Source organism: Anarrhichthys ocellatus, unplaced genomic scaffold (genome assembly GCF_004355925.1).
Source record: "Anarrhichthys ocellatus isolate YVR2014 unplaced genomic scaffold, GSC_Weel_1.0 scaffold20, whole genome shotgun sequence".
NCBI lineage: Eukaryota > Metazoa > Chordata > Actinopteri > Perciformes > Anarhichadidae > Anarrhichthys > Anarrhichthys ocellatus.
The window spans coordinates 1,499,491-1,519,513 of record NW_022280050.1 but is presented as its reverse complement, the minus strand read 5'-3'; the positions used below and the strand labels follow the sequence as shown (position 1 = coordinate 1,519,513).

The 20,023-nt window shown below is 39.8% G+C and overlaps 2 protein-coding genes across 4 annotated transcripts in view; both read left to right on the top strand.

Moving 5' to 3' along the window:
* The window catches only part of thsd7ba (thrombospondin, type I, domain containing 7Ba), a 138,391-nt gene extending 135,935 nt beyond the window's left edge, over window positions 1–2,456 (top strand). For all 3 annotated transcript variants that reach the window (XM_031858667.1, XM_031858665.1, XM_031858666.1), the window contains one exon: window positions 5–2,456. In XM_031858667.1, coding sequence (XP_031714527.1) covers window positions 5–86 — 82 coding nt within the window. In that variant the 3' untranslated portion in view covers window positions 87–2,456. The remainder of the gene's footprint in view (window positions 1–4) is intronic.
* A 1,814-nt stretch (window positions 2,457–4,270) lies between these two features.
* hnmt (histamine N-methyltransferase) lies at window positions 4,271–13,971 on the top strand. Its single transcript, XM_031858718.1, has 7 exons — window positions 4,271–4,337; window positions 5,107–5,253; window positions 6,488–6,540; window positions 7,822–7,929; window positions 10,738–10,868; window positions 11,055–11,148; window positions 12,855–13,971. The coding sequence occupies exons 2-7, from the start codon at window positions 5,117–5,119 to the stop codon at window positions 13,214–13,216; spliced, it is 885 nt and encodes a 294-aa protein (XP_031714578.1). The 5' UTR covers window positions 4,271–4,337; window positions 5,107–5,116; the 3' UTR covers window positions 13,217–13,971.
* Window positions 13,972–20,023: the final 6,052 nt, after the last annotated feature.

The following is a 20,023-nucleotide window of genomic DNA, read 5'->3' as shown; positions in this document are numbered from 1 at the left end:
TCAGCAAACCATCCAAATCTACGAAGACGTCTCCCCCACCGCAGAAGCCCTTGACCCTGGCCTACGATGGTGACATGGATATGTAACCAGGCGGCTATACCTCACATGACGCGTTCGGCCTCAGACAGACTCCAGACTACGTTCTGTTTGTTAGCGAGCACGTCCGTCACATCAAACTGACTGTTGGCCAGTTTGAGCTGGGCGATTATTTGCTGTAGTGCCAACTGTAATGCAAAAAAAAAAAATGCAGCGGACAGATAACGACGATTGCACCTGATTTGCTGCTGAGGGCAATACGGCCCAGATTTTTGGCTTCAGCTGACTTTCCTCCTGGAAGAAGAGGGAACCGAAGCCGAACATGGTGCAAATGAGACAAAAGGCCTCTAGACATAGGTAATAAATGGACCTCTAGCTTCTTTTTTTAACTGCTTGCAACGTGAACACACATTTAAAGGACTGGTTGCAACCAACAAGTTGCAACCAACGAGGACTCCTCAAAGGCGAAGACAAAGTGGATCCACAGGTGTTTGAGTTTTTTGTGTGTGTCAGGAATCAGAGGAGCCACCTGATTATTTGTCTGGTATTTGTGTCGTGAGGGAGACAAATCATCTTGACTCAGCAGTCACTCGTGACGTTCAAAGACGAAACAATGGAACATTTGGCATTTGACTTTGTCTCATCACTGCTGGATCTTTGTGAATAGGAAATGTCACACGCCTTTTGGATAAACAGCCTTTTTTTTGAATTTCTGAGAATAAAGGAGATGCTCTATGCACTACGTTAGTGCTGATTCACTTTGTTTTTTTCCTCTCAAATGACTTTTCTAGTGTTTTAATTGTAATGCAAGTTGTTGCTGTCGGATTGTGTTTTGTTGATGATGCCATATGTTGTGTATATGTGGCGTACAAAAGCAGGTTGCCCTTGAGTTTAACAATACAATAATGCAGTAATTTCTCCTCCCTGATTCTCATAAAAACTTGACCACTGAGGCCGGGGGGGGGGTCACTCTGGCTTGTTTGTATTTCTTTAAACCAATCACAATTGTCTTGGATGAAGAACAAGATGCAGCGACGGTGCCCTTGCCGAATAGACAGCGTAAGGGGAGGAGAATCCCAGCTGGCAGCCAATGGCAAGCTTTTACACAAAGTCTTCCTCTGGTTGGTCCATTTAAGAAAACAACAGACACAGACCTTTAATGCAAATTGTTAAATACCAGCATGATAAAGATCATACACACTTGTTCATCAAATGCAAAACAAAAAAAAGCACTGATCACCAAAGCAGAATAGAGATTACGAACAATCCACTAGATTTAACAGCATTTATTACATCCAAATGCAAAGTAAGATGACAGAGCAAGGTGAGAAACTAGTTTTTGATAGCAAAGGCTTAAAACATGAAAGACAGCAAATACCAAATATTTGTGAGCACATATTAGTTAAGTAGATTATATCGCATTTCTGTTTCTGTAGCTCATGCACAAAAAAGAAACAACTTTTCGTTTATTCAGCCCTGGAATTGTTTCAGATTTCCACTTATAGTACAAGACATCTATGTTTTTTTAGTAAAGCATCTTAGTTGACCATAATTATACATTTAGCATAATTTAAACATGCATCCTCTAGTGCATTATTCATACGACGCTGTTGAGAATTACATTTCTAATACTTGCTGGTTTTGGTATTGAACAGAGTTTACACCGTTTCTCTTTCTGCCTCAACGAACTGGACATTTGGACTTGTGTTATCTGACCTCCTTTTGAATGTATTTTACCAGTGACTCTATAATCTTAATGGTTGTGCAAATATAGTTGCTACATGTTGTAACAATTGTATTTACACAGCTGATTGTATGTAAGCATGCTTGATCCATTTTGGCAGAAAGTGCTCCGAGTGGCCTTTGCGAAAGATTCTGTTTTACAAGTTGCCAAACATTTTGGAGCATTTTCTTTTTCTAATATTTGGCCGACAAAGGGACATACAGTACGCTAAATGTGAAGTCATTGTGAAATCCAGTTGTGAGACAATATCTAGATAACAGGATCAACGAATAAACTTAGTTATCTGGGGCACATTTCCATTATAAAACAAAGAACAGCCAACCTCTGACCTGATTCTATTGGGTTATATCCAAAAAAAATCGAAACGTATGTTCACTCATTGTTTACAGTACCATGCTATTTGTGTTACTATTGTGTGTACATGGAGAGCTGGACAAAAGTGCAAATAAATTGTGGAACCATGTGAAAATAAAACCCTGCACTCTTTCCTCTTTGTCGCACATTTCAGGGTTTGAGTGAAATCTTTGTGAGAGATGCTCTAGGCCTGCCCTGATCTTCATCGGCTCCTTGACTCTCAAAGTGTAATTGCTGATACAGGCTCCGAGGCAGAGTCCAGAATATATAAGCAGCTGATAAGATTCCTCTCGCCCTCCAGTCAGATTCCCACTCTGATAGTCCCAGGATGCTCGCAGGACGTGAGGGAAAGTGTTTAAAACTTTTCGTCTCGTCGAATTCATTTATTTAAGACTGTCACTTTTGTTTAAGAAAAGGTTGAATTCAAATGCTTGGCATGCTTTTGGGTGGAAAAGACGTGCGCTGATCTTGTCATGTTCAATTCATGTCATTTTAGCAGCTCTCAAGACACATTTGCAAGTTTCAGTGAAGACAATTAAACAATGAAGGTGTCTAGTTTTAATCAGGGTTCATCTATTTTTCGCAAGCCGGAAAATATAATAAAACCCAGTATGCCTATCAGAGCTTAATGAATATTTAGCAGAAACACATAACCTTTTAAAATGATGAATGTTTATCCTCATTTATTGCTGAGTTCGGCACCCCGGCAGTGATGAACTTCTTCCACTTTTCATCACTTTGCTGGTGATGTTTTGTCTTTCCAAACTAAATCTTTGCTTGTGCATCACAGACCTCTGGACCGCCATGACCCTCCATATCTGTATGATACTAACATCAAGGTGTAATGGCCGAAGTGTTGTAAATGCCTACAGCAGTCAATACGAATCAATAGAAGGACTGTCTGCGATATGAAACAAGTGCTTCCCTTCAAGATGAATTGTAATAACTTTGCTGAACCTTTACATGGCAACCATTATACCTGCTTATCATCAGCAAGTTAGCATTGTCATTGTGTGAGCATGCTGATGCTATCATTTAGCACAACGCACCAACCCCAACAGCTTCACAGAGAGGGCAACTGTAGACTCATTAAATATGACATTTGTGTACAACATTATATAATGTGTGTGTGTGTGTGTCTGTGTGCATATGAGAGAGAGACAGACAGACAGACAGACAGTTGTTATACTTTGATATCTTTCAGGTACTGAATCAGACAGAGGTGGTCTGAATTTCTGCTTCATCAGTTAATAAAGGGAGTTCAATCCAAAGATGTGATGCTTGGTAGAAAAAATGATTTTCCGTCCACTGCCTTTTCTTCTCGGTTTCAGCTGTCCTTATTATTTGAGGGCTAGCACCTTGTGATCTGAAAGCACAGAGGTGGCACATGGAGTGCAATGAGGTTGGATAGATAAGACGGAGCATGCTCATATAAAGGGACTCTGAAATTCAGCTTGAACTTTGAGCCAGTGAAGGGAGGACAACTTAATAATAACGGTTAAGTTTCCTAGTTTTAGTTCATGTTCTGGCTATACTGTTCTATAGAAGCCAAATGTTAAACATTCTCAAAAAGACCAGAAAATAGGATTTTTCAATAAAAATATTTTTCTTCAAGATGGAGAAATTATGATGTACTGATTCCTGTTAACCTCTGTCAGTTTTTAGAGAAAATGACATAAAGTAAACCTAAAGCAAAATTCACTTGTCTTAAGAAAATATATTTTAATGATGACATTTTCGTGATTCATTAATGTGTGAGCACTATGCATTCAAATATATATTGCACATTTCCCTGATAAAGTATGTATGGTAATCCCTATGATATTAAGACACAGTATAATGCAAATATACACCAAGGCTCTCCCATCCGCCAAAATTGCAGACATGCTGCCCAGTTATTTACTTACACATATCAGAACAGTGACTTAATCTCCCTCAATAATGCTTTATTTGCAATCTAATGTTTGTTTAGTCTACGTTAGGCAATGTGCAAACGCAGCAGACATTTTTGTCAAACCTGTAAACTCTTAGTTGTTTTTTTCTCAATGGACTTCTAGTTCATTTACAGTGTTGCATCACTGGGTTGAGAGAGCTTTTCTTTGACGTATCTTGGGGCCCTCCTTAAAGGAAGCTGTAGGCTATTTCTAGTGGGAGGGTTTTATTCCAGCCTGCAGACCTCTCCGGACTCCCTCCTGCACCACATGTAAGTGAACAATGTCGCGTTTTGTCTCAATCTGTGTAGTTTAAACACCACGTGCACAATGAATATGACAAACCAAAAAAAAAAAAAAGCCGCTGTGACATCATTTATTCCGATCGGCACACACACATCAACGTAACGTTACGCGACGGGGCTTCTGTCTCGATCTGCGTGGGGCTGCTGTTTGTTTCCGCTGCTGTTTACATTGTTGACAGCATGATAGCCGCGATATCACGTGCAGCTGCTGGAGACGTGGCTCGTGTTCAGCGGTCCTGTAGTCGATAATAATAGCAATCCGACGGAGTGAAGTTCGTTTCACATTGGGTGTTCACCAGCAGGTTCAACACAGCGAGAGCAGAAGCCTGATGTATGTGTGATGATTGAAACAAAGGAGGGAAATCATTCTCCAATGGCTGCATTCTGTTACGAGAAAGGGAATATTTGTTAAACTATATATTTTTTGTAAATTTAGTAAGTGTGATAAGGAAGGTCTAGCCATGATCGGAAAACAAAACACAATGAAATTACAACCTATTATTGCTTAAATGTAATCAAATATCAGCAGGCTTAGTTATTGTCGATGACAAATCTGACAGCAAAACTCTTAACTCCTTATTCAGATGTCACAGTACCACAAGCTGTACAGCAGCTACTGTGTTTAATTAAGCGAAAATAAAAACAAATTGAAAAGAAAAAAGCACATTTCAGAGATTACAGTTTCTGACCCTCTTTGTTGATGGAAATATTTTCTGATTTATTTATTTTTTGCCAGTTTATTTGCCATGGCATCTTCACTGACGAGTCTGGTTAACGATGATAGCAGATACCAGAAATGCTTCCAGCTTTTTCTGGAGCGCTCCTCTGAGCATCAGTGTATGCGGGACTTCATCCACAATATGCTTCCAGATATACTGGCCAGGTAATCTGCAACACACACACACACACACACACACACACACACACACGCACGTTTAGGAGTGAAGCTACATGACCACACCATTGATAATATAATAGAATACATCAGAACTGTCACCAGAACACTGGTATTGGCCTGAACTATAACTTGTGTTGTGATTTGCATGTTGCTGATTAACTGGATTACCATAAACCTAGATACTGTCTTAACCCTTAGGAAACATAGAAAAGATTGCAGTCCAGAATACAGTAAGAGTTGATGAGCAGTGTAGAAGAGGGCTGATTGGAAAAAGAATAATTTCACTACCATTTAACCCCTGGGATGTGATTAACACGACAGATAGGAAGACTGATTAACACTCAGGAGGAACCTCCCCATACTCCACCTCTCATTATTTCCAAACAGAGCTCTGGAAGCTTGTATATGCTTTGTTATGTGATGTTGTCCCTGGGCTGAAAGTAACTTTGTGCTCATTAGACACTCGCTGGTAAGTGCGTATCTGTCAAAAACATTCAATTTCTTTCTTCAGATTTAATCAGAAAAAGGAGTGTATACACCTCTACCAATTAATCTGTCAAAAATGTGATAAAATATAGTGTGAAGATGTGAAGCACGGAAATAATTAAGCAACATAACTTGTTCAGATAGACCAACATGCAACGTGTTTTAATCATGACAGCTGAATTCAGTCAAAAGAAAAAAAACAGAATATGTGAATATTATGTATTGTTGTTGTATTATACATGTTTTATCATGTTTGTTACTGTTTTGCCCACCAAACCAAATATTTGACTACTAACATACAAAGATTAACCAGCTAAACAAGGTATGTAAATGTCATTGATTAAGCGTTTGTGGAATATTTTCTTTTCTTGCACATTTTTCTACGTTAATATCAGCTTTAGCCGTGAGAGGCCAATGCCATGCTGCAGGGAACTGAACCCAGTGACTGTCTTAGAAGCACATCGGGGAGGAATCCTGGAGAGAGATATACCCCACAAGTAAATTTAAAAAGTGTGATAGTTTTATTAAAATCCAGATGGTGAGTGACAGAACACGCCATGATAGCAACAATCAAAGCCTCTGAATCGGAGATGCTTCAATCGCTATCTCAGAACATCTCACACGTATCAGTTACAAGCCCTGAAATGTGACCCACATTCGGCAGGTTGGAGGATGTGAATTTCCAGACTTGACTGTTCTGGAGACTGAAAGTGCTTTTCTGCTCTCCCCTCAGCATTGGTAACGGAAAGTCCCACCTAAATGTCATAGGAGTTGGAAGTGGAGCTGGTAAGTACACCCGGTGTAGGATACTTTCACAGTTGAACTTATCTTGTGTTTATGTGACTGCGACACAGTAAACAGCCGAGTGACTTCTGCGGCAGACAGCGGAAGTGAGGAGGCGTTGATGAATCAGCCTGCTGTAAGTCTTCCTATTGGTCTGCTGTCATTTATGGTTCTAGCCGTAAAAAACCTTTACCCTCGTTACTGCTGCCAAGAGTTTGTATGCATCCGTCCAGTTCTCAGATTAATCTTGAACCTTAGTCGCAGACAAAGTGACCTCTCTAGTCTGTGGTTTTTACTGCACTTTGTTTCCAGTGCTCATGATACAAACATAATTTGTTCCTGAGCCAACCCACTACAGTATGTGCCCATGAGTGCTATTACCCTTCACTTATGTCAATGCCCATTCTTTTAATTTACCTGAGCTGTCATGTCAGTATCACAATGAAGCGAGGGTACTGATTCTCTAATGGACTGTACAATCCATTAGAATGACTACTCCCCCGCAAGGTATTATTCAATCTAATCAGAAAGAATCAGCGCCTGGCCAGACCAGCTTCTTTGCTTGGATATACTCCTGTACATGACAAACTGTCAGCTTCAATAAGAACTAGAACAAAATTACCTTCCTATGCATAAATTATATGGAAAGAAATATCATAACGATCACTCTCTGGTTTTTGAGCTTTGAGTCAAAGTTTTCTGAGATTATTGCAACATAAGATGTCTAATTTCCTGCAACACTGACAAATGCTGTTAAGCTATTTACTGCTTAAATCTGCAGCACCGTTTGGATTGAGATGATATGCAGGTTGAGTAAATATACTATCATTTTTATCTCCACCAGGAGATTATGTATTTCGTTGTGTATGTGCACGAGTGTATGAATGGGTGTGTATTTCATTGACAAATGTATTCTGTCATTGACTGCTAACTCCTCACTACTCTTACTATCGCTAATGTAAACTATGCTTAGCAAATGACTACAACAGAGTTCGTTAGTAGAGGAAAGCTAGCAGTTGGTGGGAGTCTTGTGTTTTTTTGGCCACATGGATTAAAATGAGAGCATATCTGTTGTGGGAGTCTGCTATGCTTGTGGACAATTATGGTTTGTATTCATTCAATCAAACATTACATCAGTAAAAACTAGAAAAGTGCGCTCTACTGAGTGCACCTTTTTGAGTTTTTATTGTTCAACAGTTTGGGTACTTTGGAGAGAGTAGGTCAAAATTGTATTTGCAAGAAATAGGTGGGTTTTCAAAATAGAAACTGTGTTGGTGCCTGTAGGTGAGATTGACCTCGAGATGCTCTCCGAGCTCCGTCTGAAGCACCCAGGGGTGACAGTGGATAACGAGGTGGTGGAGCCCAGCAGCACTCAGCTAAATAACTACAGAGGTACAGTTTTTATGTGCACAGACGCAGCTCTCACACACACACACACACACACACACACACACACACACACACACACACACACACACACACACATTTATACTGTATCTGTATATTCACATGCCCCAAAAATTTCATTTAACGTCAGGGAAAGGAAATACTTACTTTTTATTGCATTGTTCAATGCAGAGAATATTATTTAAAGCCGTCCTTGGCTTTCACGCTAATATATTTGTAGTACAGTTATTCATGTATTACAGTAGTAGGGGGATGGTCCTTTAACCACCAGCCTCGTTCAAGCCCTCATGTCAGAAAGTATCCACAAGAAGCACACACTGAATCCCCTTCAGCTCCAATATACAGTATATATACACTTGGATGAGGTAGACTTAATCATCTTCTGCCATTATTATGAAGTATCATTAGATTACATCATTATATATCTCATTTTTACTCTTTTTTTTCTCGTGTGAACCATTTAGCTTCCTTTCTGTATTGAACAAGTCTCAGAAGACAATCCTGGTGAAATATGCAAATCAAACAGAACATTTACAAAACACTGAGAACAGATCCTCAAGGCAGTCTAAATGAACAATATAATATAAGATGAAATGTTAGCCTTGTGTCTGTGTGGATATGCCTCTAAAGTCTTCCCACATCTGGACACTGTAATTTATTTATACATGAAAATATTGCAGTTGTATCCAAAGAAGACGGTGACAAGATCTTTTTTTTTTCTTTTAAATGTTTAGCTCAATACGTTTTAAACACGATAAAGGGATCCTTAATAAAAAAGGTTTGATTATGTTATTTTTGTGTTTTTTTGTGTGCGTGTAAAAGAAATAATAATTGCCAGACATGGTTTACCAGAACTGTCAAAAATTGTCATTGGCCTGAAAAACCCTATAAGGTATTGTTTCCGATTAACTATATCACCACAAACCAAGGGATGATCTAACCTTTAGCACTTCAGTACACAGTAAGTTAATGAGTATATGAAGGCAGGTTGGAAAAGAAGAAGTTCGCCACACAAATGAACTGCTGGTATGTGATTAGCATAGACGAATTAACACTCGTATCCACCTCATACCTCGCCTCTCATTATTTCAAAAAAAGAACTCTGGCAAACTTGTGAATGTATTGTAATACAGTGTTGTGCCTGGGCTGAAAGTAAGTTTGTGAGACATCACAGTTGGGTTTGTTTTAGCTCAATTATAGCTGTTGGAGAAATATGAAAATTATGAGACAGCTTTTATGAAGTTAATTGATCTGTGAATATAATTATTCTATTGAGAGTCTGCAAGGTGCCAAAGTGGGAAAAAGGCTCCTCAGTATGAGAAGTAGATTTATGATGTATTAATGGGGAAAATAATAATCATAATAAAATATTAGAATAATACTAGTTTCAATGAAGAGCAGGATAGCATAGAAGTTAATGTTTAGTGACCGAAATGCAACCAAGCAACCACAGGACTAAATATATCCATGTTGTTCATGCACATGTATTACCAACTACTCACTGCAAGTAAAGCAAACGGCACGATAACCAACAACAAAAGAGAATAAAACTATTAATATTAGAGGAAATTATTCAATATTATGATGAATATTGACCAGATACTGTGATGGTATGCCAAGTATCTGATTGACACATTCAGAGGGTAGCTGACTAATAGAATAGATTTTCTTACAACAGGAGTTTCTATGATAACTGGAGGCGGCCCATGGTTACTCTGATAGTTGTACCCATTATCTGGCCAGGCAGTTCTAAGATTACACTAGAACAATTACTTTAGAGTCTTTAGAGAATGTTATATCCATTTGCCAAAGTAACTTTGGAACATAACAAAGGTCAGATTTTTAAACTTTGCAATCAGAGAGGCAAAATGATACCAGGCCATGTATACCATGGGTAAGTTGAAAGGTGTTTGAATTCATTCAAATCAACTAATAAGAATAATTAGACAATTTAACAAATCAGTTAATAAAACTAAATAATTGGGATTAATTATTTTACTTGGAAACAAATGTATTTGATTTACTTACTGTGCAGAAGTTGGTTAATTCGTAAGGACACGCAATTTCTAAATGGAATTTAAACATTAAACACAGCTGTAATCACATAAATGTAGCTAAACACATACAACAGTAACTTTAAATTTAAGCAATAAAAGAATGGCGTTTGGAACGTCAGGCATCCTTCTTGGCTGACCATTAGCTGGTTTCCGGTCCATGGCTGGAGTGTTGGAAGACATAAACTGCACCGCCAGTGGAGACTCTTTGGCTGATAATCTGCACTGAACCTCCAGTCTTGTTTGGGAGATGAGAGGTTTTCTTTCCAATGACAGACGTCATGGGAAACTGTGTTCTCCTGCTTGCATTTTGGTTGATGCTGGAGAGAAGACAATATGTAGAAAGTCTGCTTTTAATTCTAAGGATCACTCCTACAACTGAATAATATATACTGTATATATATATATATATATATGAATCCAAATTATTTACAGATTCATTATTTCCATCTATGTGACAAGCAAACATTATGGCCTAAAAAAACAAATGTCAGTGTAGGCACTAAAATATCATGTTTCGGTGTTCACATTACTGTGTAATACAGGGGAATTTTAAGTAATAATGCAGAGTACTGTTGAATTAGTTATGTTATATTTTCCTGTTCTATGAAATATAAATGTATCATTTACACAAAGCAACATGTAGTAACAATACAGATTGATTTTTGATGTTGTAACATTATTGTGTGATGATGTTTCCATTACATTCCTTAACTCTGTTTTGTGTCTGTTGATGCAGTTTTGGTGTCACAGAAACCAGGTTTAGATTACATCAAATTTACCTGGAACCAGATGACTGCCATTGAGTTTGAGGAGCACTGGAAAGTGAAAAAGATGACTAAGAAGGCTGACTTCATTCACATGATACAGGTTTGTGTTGCCAACCCAACGTAGTGCTTCTGGCCCACAAACTGTATTTTTGACACATCTAGGTCATATTCATTTGGCAGCGCTCCACAGCAATTAATCCAATTAGAACATCCGTCTAGCGTAGCGGTTTAATTGGGTGCTCTATGAATCCAGTTACCAGCTCATTATCTGTTGTGAAATCGACAGATGCTGTACTATGTGAAGGATCCTGGAGCTACCATGAGCTTCTTCAGGAGTCTCCTGGACAAGAATGGGAAGCTTCTTCTCATGCTAGTGTCTGGTAAGTGGGTGGATTTTATCTCAAACTATCAAGACATTTGATCTTTCCCTTCTCTCTGAGTCTAGGGCTTAGTTTTGCTGTATAGAGCCAGTATGCCTACTGCTGATACATCTCGTACGTATAGGGATGAACACCCGTTGATGTAAAAAAAACACTACATGCATGATACAAGGTTCACAGAAGATCAATCCTACTGACTTTTGTGATGCTATGGCTTTTCCTCTGGCGCCTCCCAACAGGACAAAGTTTTTACTAAACCAGTATAATATCTCAACATTCAGAAGATGGATTGGATTGCACCGATGTTAATGATTTTGATGATCCAACTGGGCAACTGGTCGCCCCGAGGCAGCAGAGTGAGGTGGTCGGGCAGGGGTGTAGGGCTTGACCATGGTCTGGAGATAGGAAGGAGCTGTTCCTTTCACTGTCGGCTAGCACCAGTCTTAAAGCTCTTAGAGCTCTTACAGGGAGCCAGTGTAGAGAACGGAGAAGGGAAGTTATGTGGGAGAACTTGGGGCGATTGAACTCCAGACGAGCTGCAGCTTTCTGGACAAGCTCCAGAGGTCTGATGGCTGACGCCGGGGCTCCGGCAAGTGGAGAGTTGCAGTAGTCCAGGCGGGAGATGACAAGAGCCTGGATGAGCACCTGCGCCGTCTCGTCAGTGAGGAAGGGGCGAATCCTCCTGATGTTGTAGAGCAGGAATCAGTGTGTAACCGATGCAATGTTTGCTGCGAACGACAGTTGGTCATCCAGGGTCACACCCAGATTCCTCGCAGTCAGAGTTGGCGTCACCACGGTTTCATCAATGGTGATAAATCCATGCTCTACTTTTAACCGCAGTGGTTGTAAGCAAGTGACTAATATACCTATTTGAAAATTATGACCGCTAAGTGTATTTCACAGATGTTTCTGACTGTGAGTAACCGCCACTTGGGTTTGATTTTTAAGGGGCGGAGTTTGTAGTTAGAGAGCCCCAGGCAAACGTCGACTTGATTTACTTTTCACCCTTTCTCTAACTGGGAATGTTGGTATTGCAAGTGGTAGAAAAAGGCTCCCCAAACCTTTTTTTCTGAAGTAAAACTATTAACTATTAATAGTGAAACTAATAATACCGCACTGCACAGTAAGTACGTAGTATACAGTTTATTTTTTAAGTTCTTTGGGGAACATTTGTAAGTTAGTTCAAGGAACAATGAGTTAGAATTGGACCCAAGGAAACGCAGCGTTGAGCTGTTCTCGAGAAAGCTGCATGCAGTAACACCACAGGCGTTGTATTCAGCCTGTTCTGAACAGGGATGTTTTCAACAGGCACTGCACAGTGTGCAATCAATTGACGAAACATGACAAATATAGCACTTTATTCAGGCCAAATGGCTCAATTGTGTTAAAAGTATGAAGCCAATATGCCTCTCTGCCCATCATTAACCAGACCACGGGGACATTTTTAGCATGTGGGCAAATGTGTGCTGCTGAAGTGTAGGGAAAAAAATAACAATGATTGCACCTCATTCAGCTACATATTGCTGAAAGATGACCGGAGAACCCTTTTGCTTCTTAGACCCGTTTGTAGGCATTGTCATTTTATCTTAGCATGCTGACGTCAGCGTTTACCTCAAAGCACAGCTGTGCCAAAGTACAGGCTCATGGAGTAGCTAAGCTAGCATGGCTGTAGACTTTTAGTCTTGTTTTCATGTCATCTTTTCTAGGTGAGAGTGGTTGGGAAAAACTGTGGCGGACCTACAGGAATCAACTCTGTAACACTGAGATAAGTCAGTGTGTGACCACTGGAGACATCAAAAGCCTCCTGGACTGCAAGGGGGTGAGCTACCGGAGCTACGAGCTGCCATCTCAAATGGATATCACCGAGTGTTTCACCGAGGGGGATGAGAAGGGAGAGCTTCTGCTAGATTTTCTCACTGAGGTGCTGGACTTCAGTAAGACAGCCTCATCTGAACTGAAAGCCGGTGTTTTAGAGTTACTCCGGCACCCAGACTGTAGTGTGGAGTCCAACGGTAAAGTTATCTTTAACAACAACCTTGGAGTGATAGTCATAGATCAGCTTACTTAAAACAAGCGGTTCATATAGTGAATGTGTTTTAAGGGTGATTGTTTCCAATTGTACAGTGTATAATTTACTGTATGTAAGTAACACGTTTTTAGCCTCTGGGAAATAACTTGTTTCACATGATCAGTTCTGTTTTTCTAGAACAGTAATTTTTGTAGTTTGATTTCAGTATTATTTCTTGATTTCCTCTGTGCTTGTGCAAAATGAAGATGGATTGATTGTGATTTTTTTTTTTTTTTTTCAAATACATTTTGTTTAAGTAACATGAGCCACAAAATGGGAAGTTCAGAGTTTGGATCAGCTTCAGACATCAGCCTCATATTCCATCATGATAGCATTTTTAATGAGCTACAGCTGGCAGGCTGTGCTACCAACCCTACCACACTATTGCTCCCATTGGATAAAATTACTTTTGAAGTATAAAGATAAATGTAAAATTGAAGGTTTAATTTTCCATGGAGATTGAGCAGTTGGGTTTGATAAAATGGACACTCCTGTGGGAGTTCCTGGATTCTGTGTCTTTGCCTTTGAATGTTATGTATTGAAATGAGAGAACGTGATTAGACAAATAGAAAACTAGGACCTGTTTATGCTGGCCTTTCTATTTTGCATTGCAGCTGTTGTAGAATTAACATGGCAAAGAAATGTTTTTTTCTGATTATTTAATCTAGTTAAATTTCCATATTTATCATTGTTAAACGTTTTAATAGTCAAAATACACAAATAAATTGGACTGAAATTACTGTTTTACAAATGAATTTTTTCCAGTTTCATTTCAGAAGGTTTTTAACATAAAAGACGTAACGATGGTGGCAACTGTACTGGACAAATTAGATAAAGCTGTTTCACTAACTGCACAATGGTCATCATTGATATTCACATCTATCACATTTATTTACATGTCAATTACTTTTTAGCCTTTTTTTCATTGATTTGGGGTCTCTAGTGTGGCTTATGGATGCAAAAATAAGTATATCAACTAACCAGACAATTAAGTTTTGTTTTTTTTATATTAACTGTGATCACTCTACACAACTTTATGTAATTATACCCTAAGAAACCCTGTCTCTTCAGATGTACATATGTGCAATATACTGGTTAGATAAACACAGGCACAATGGTAGCTGGTCTCACTATTTGTCTTCAGGCATATCACTGATGTATGAAGTATTGGCACCATCTTGAGGGCAGCATCAGTAACTGTCTGTGAAATACAAAGATGGGCAGATCAAAGACAAATAAAATATATAAGTAGATCACTGATCACCTCCACTCAGCAGCAATCCCTGAAATTACTTGTAATGCTGCAATACAAACTATAAAATTCAACTGAACATGAAAAAAGGAGTTGAAAGCTACATGGAAACAAAAATGTAGGTACAATTTTAAACTGAAAGTATATTTTCCAGTCTTTGAACTGAAATGATAACAGTGATCAAACACGAGCACCCAGACAGAGGTATCTGCAGTAAAATGGTAATAACTGGCTGTTTGTTTGGTTGCTCTTGACTGCACCACATACACAACAAGATTGAACCTGTCATTTTCCCCTTTCTTAGGAAAAGGGGGAGACCACTGTACCTCAATCTATGGGAGGTAAAGAGAGGTTCAGTTCTGGTTCAACTCCCTGAATCAACTGTAGCGCGTGGTGCCGCCGCACGCTTTCTAAAAATAAAAGTTAATTAATAAAATAGGAGGCCTTTTGTTTGAAATGAACAAAAGTGAAACGAGGATCCCTCAGTAGTGTGTGCGCGAACTGAGAGGACCTCGCCGGCGACGGGCAGAGTCTCAGTTCTCTCTCTATATGACTCAATCACCTGGCCTGAGGGAGAGTGGCTCCCGCACACTTCCCCCTAATTTGCCTTGATAGCCTCCGCTTAAGAGAAACTTATACCGGTAGCCAATTGCACCAGATAGTAATAAATCACCAACAAAAGCACAATCGATAGCTTGTTTGCTTTCTTCTCCGAATCGCCAAACATTGATATACTAAATAGTATAATCTGTCGCTCGAATAGCCGTCGGTTTTATAAAGTCTTAACATTTTTATTTCCCTGCTCAGAGCCCAACAGTTATAAAGCTCTTTCCAACTCACGGCCTTTTTTTGGGACCGGCTTGAAGCGGGACTTCCCCGGGTCTCTCTTAACTATAGAAACGGATGCTAGTATGTGTAAGTGTGTGTGCATAACTTTGCATCAGTCGTGTGCCATGCTGGAGGTCCTTCAACTTACCACAGTGGCTGGGAGATCCCCCCCCTCTTCTCTCTGAGTTCCCAAAAGAGACACAGAAAAAGAGTTGGCCGAAGAAAGTTAAATTGTTACTTATTTATTTCTGTCCAATTCAAAGTATATTCTTTTGGTCCAAATACAGAGAAAAATCGATTAACAAAAAGATATATAAGAAAAATCAAAAAGGAATTTAAAAAACCCTGTAATCAGTGAGCAAGCTGTTTTCAAATGTCCGGAGATTTGTAAGAATTTAAAGTTGAACCCCTACGCAGGTACAGACCTGGTGGACTTCTCCCCAACTACTGTCTCGATCCTTTCAAACCGAGAATATTTATACTCTAACAACACCGGGGGAAGTTCCAACCCCCCCCCCCTTTCTTGGTGCCTCTGTGGGTCATGACATGGCATGGTAACCCCCCTTAAATTTAGTCATACATTGATGAACATATTGTTCTCTAACACAATGACCTCTACTGGTACTCAGGACGTATGACACACCTTGCTCACTGGTTGATAATAATATTCAGATACATATACATCAGCGTATGTTCCAACAGGTTACAGGGATACAGGATAATACAAACAATACATGATATAAAACATAATACACCTTTTTGCCCAGCATAAGATTAATACCAGGGTATTCTCACATATATGTACCCTTCTGCATAAATTGCGCCTATGTCCTTAAGGGAGCCTTGCCCGTTAAGGGGCAAGAATGCAAACGCGGTCCAATGCCTTACGTAAGGCTGTATGAGACCTTAACCGAAGCTTAAAGTAAACATAAAAAGTTAATAAGTAAAAATGTGTGTGCAGGTATGCGGTCATCCTGTTAGGTCAAGGGCTAATGGTTGACAAGCTTCCAGGGTTAATGCAGAATGCAAACATCAACAGATGTTAAATCCTGTGTGAAACTATGTGTAAGCCTGTGAAAACATCACATCACCTTCATCTGTCACCCGGAAAGTAGGTCACAAAAGTAGGTCACATACCCAACCACTTGGTCACCCAGAAAGCCGCTACAAGCCCCGCTAATGTGAGTGTGTGTGTGTGTGTGTATGTCGTATCTGCACGTCAGTGCGGCAGGCGCCATCTTACAAGATACACAGAGCCCTATGCCTCCAGGTTACATTTTTGTTTTTCTCAATTTTGTATTCGTTGTTTTGCTGAGCAGCAGTACGGTGCTATGGTGCCTGTTAACACCTAATAACCAGGGCATTCCGTGTAGAGGGCATTCACAATTTCGCAAAACATTCCAACTCGTCTAACACAACTCATGAACAGTTTGCTCTGAAAGTATGAATGAGAAACATGCTCCAGTGGAGCTGCTCATCAGTAGACAGTAGCAGACAACTCACAGGTGTGAATGTTTGTAAAACCAGTAATATACTAGAATATTTGTACTCCTTTTCTGACAACTAAGAATAAGACTTGGTCTCAACACCCAAATTATTTCAGTAAGCTCCTGGTGTCCATGACCAACGAAGGCAGCTACACACTTTCCATACATTGGGAAGTTGATAAAGGTCTTCCCCAAAGCCCACTCTCCTGAAAAACATGAAAACAGTCATGACATGATAGATTCATCATGAATACAACCAAATACTCAATCATCAGTGGAATTATTCCTAATGCATACAAAATATACATGTACCTCAATCAATATATACAATACAAATTTGTATCATCACATCTGTTGTCGTATGTCCTGGACACTAATGTGAAGAGAGAAGCAGAGCTGTGAACTGATCATCACCTGCAGGTGAGTTGGATCTGATTAAGTGGGAGGCTTTTGGACAGACCTGGTAAACCCAAACCTATAGTGAGAGTGAATTTGGAACGTCTGGCTGAGGGCCCCTGTCCTCAAGGTCTTCAACTCCCACCTCCTGAAAATGTTCTCTTCTGGAGGTGGGAGGAGGAGTAATGGGGATTCCGCCCTGGCTGTGGAACCTTGGACCAGCTCTTTACCCTTGAAGAGCTGTTGGAGGGGTTATGAGAGTTTTCCCCATCCAGTCAATGTGTGTTTTGTGGACACGCATAAAGGCTTACGCCTGTGTCTGCTGGGGAGCCCTATGGGTGTTTATGCAGGGTACTAGGGTCATTGTTATGAGCTATCCAGTCCAAAAGCAAGAGGTGTATCCATATTCTCTGCATACATTTGGCACGGCCCTTTTGAGGTTTACCGAGCAAGTCCAACTGGCAAGAGGCCCAGGGCAAGACCCAGAACACGTTGGAGAGATTATACATCTCATCTGGCCTGGGAACACCTCCAACAGACAGTCTGCCTATTACTGCAAGACATATAGAACATGCAATAAATAGAACTGGCAAAAGTGCAACAGTGTGTTTTGTCAGCATTGCCAAAGTGTGTACTAGCGATGGTTCTTTATTATGTGAAACAAAGTGTTTAACTTACAATAGAAGATAATTGTGTTCTATGGGGTTTCAGGATTGTCATCCTCAAAAAGCTACAACGTAGGTTGTTGTCAGAGTTGCATGAAAGCATCTGTGGCAAAGGGGAAATGAAGGCCCTCTCCATGAATTTTTGTTGTGGTTTGAAAGGGAGATGAATCTGTACAATATGTATATGTAAGCAGGGGGCGACTGTGGCTCAGTGGTAGAGTCGTCCTTCAATCATAAGATTGGCGGCTCGAACCCTGGCTCCGCTAGTCGACCCCAAATTGCTCCCGCAGGCTGTTCCTGCGGTGTGTGAATGGGTATGTTAGAGTCCTGATGGGGAGGTGGCACCTTGCATGGTAGTCCCTGCCATCAGTGTGTGAATGGGTGAATGACGACATGTAGTGTTAAAGAGCTTTGAGTGATCGGAAGACTAGAAAAGTGGTGAGGAAGTACATTCCATTTTCCATTTAGTAGCGCAGCATGCCTGCCAAAGCACCTTGAATTTGCAGAGGATAGTCAGCAGATGTTTCAGGTTGTTATGGATGCATGTGTTGGCCTGAGGTAATTCATATGCAGACAAGTGTTGAGGTTTTGAGAAACCCATTTGCATCATACGGATTGCCTAGAGAGTGACAGACATCGGACCTCGATTTGCTTCAGGTGAATTTGAGTCATTCATTAAATTGATTGCAGTTAAACACGTTTAAACTCCAGCTTATCATCCAGCCTCAAAGGGATTGGCTGAAAGATTGGTCCAAAATATGTAAATCTGGCAAAGAATAGAGCAGTTGGTGGCTTGTCATTGCAGCATTGTAATGTTGAATTCTTGTTTAGTTAAAAGAACATAACACTCACAAAGAAAACACCAGCAGAGCTGTTATTAAAATGGCAGGTCTCTATGTAAGATGTATCTCTGTCGTTCCAACCAGGGGATTCTCCTAGCCAATCAGATATAAACCTTTGGTCAGGGATTGTTTTTCTAAAATTACAGAGGAGGGAAGTGGTTTGATGGTGTGGTTGCTGATGTTTTGGGTCCGTTAACATACTTAGGGAACAATACAATAATAAATATTCTGGTAAAAAAAAAAGTAATAATTTGCACTGGCAAAATAATCTGTTAATTAAAAATATACATACATCCATACAAACGCAAAACATTCCCTAGTCTAGATTTTTCATCTTGTATATGCAGCATTTCAATTATTTACATTTATCACCTTGATGATAAAATGTGTATTTTTTAGGGCACGAGCAAAACTCCTCAATTAAAATCAAAGGCATACACATTTTCGACAGTCACTTCAGGTCCCTGCAAATATAATAGAGGTGTGATGTTTCTATGCTCTTGTAGAAGCAATTGTTCCTGACAACAGAAAGTGTAGTGGGAGCAAAGCTTCACTATGCAGCCTTATCAGCAATAACATACGAGATACAGGACCACTGAGAATCTCATCAGAGAAGACTTATTTTGGCAGGAGGCTGATCCACAGCTGATACATCACAAAAACAACAAAATGTGTACACAGATTTGAATGTTATGCAAAGGCACTAGTAGTGAAAAATAACAAAATGTCCCATGAATATGAAAAGCTGCTACTGTGGAAAGGACTGCCATTGATTTATTAAACATAATGAAATACATGGGAAACAAAAACATTTAGATTTTTATGACATTCAATTTAAAATAAAAGGTGCAGTCAGTAGAGTGCAGAAAAGTCAGATGTACTGTACTCATGAACTATGCAAATCTACAAGTCAATATGGCAAGTGTTTAACAATACAGAACCACCAACCTTCTGAAGTGTCTCTAGTTACTAAACACTTTACTCTGTGCTCGCATGGATGCAAGCTTCAATTCAAAAGGTCACAATAAAGGTTCCCCACAACTTTCTCCTTACAGATGATCAACTATGTGGATAACCTCGCTGACACCATGAACGGAGGTTTCCACTGACGTGGTACGGATGGCCTGCAAGTCATGAAACTCTAATGTTGCGTTGTGTTTTCACAGTTAAGGCCCAGAGAACATTTTCTAATCTTTGTTCTGCTGAAAGTGGTGTTTGAGGTAAAATGCCACAGTTCTAAAAGTATATGAACAAATTCCTCAGCTGCTCTCTCGGGTGTGTCTGTATTCAGGAAAAAAGGCCCAGTTGAGCTTCCCACCCCAATTTATAGACTCTGG

Excerpts from the sequence above, each read along its gene's own strand:
- hnmt (XM_031858718.1), top strand. The coding sequence starts at position 5,117 with ATGGCATCTTCACTGACGAGTCTGGTTAACGATGATAGCAGATACCAG. Across the intron at positions 6,541-7,821 it reads AGGAGTTGGAAGTGGAGCTG|GTGAGATTGACCTCGAGATG; the intron begins GTAAGTACACCC and ends TGGTGCCTGTAG. Across the intron at positions 10,869-11,054 it reads ACTTCATTCACATGATACAG|ATGCTGTACTATGTGAAGGA; the intron begins GTTTGTGTTGCC and ends TGAAATCGACAG.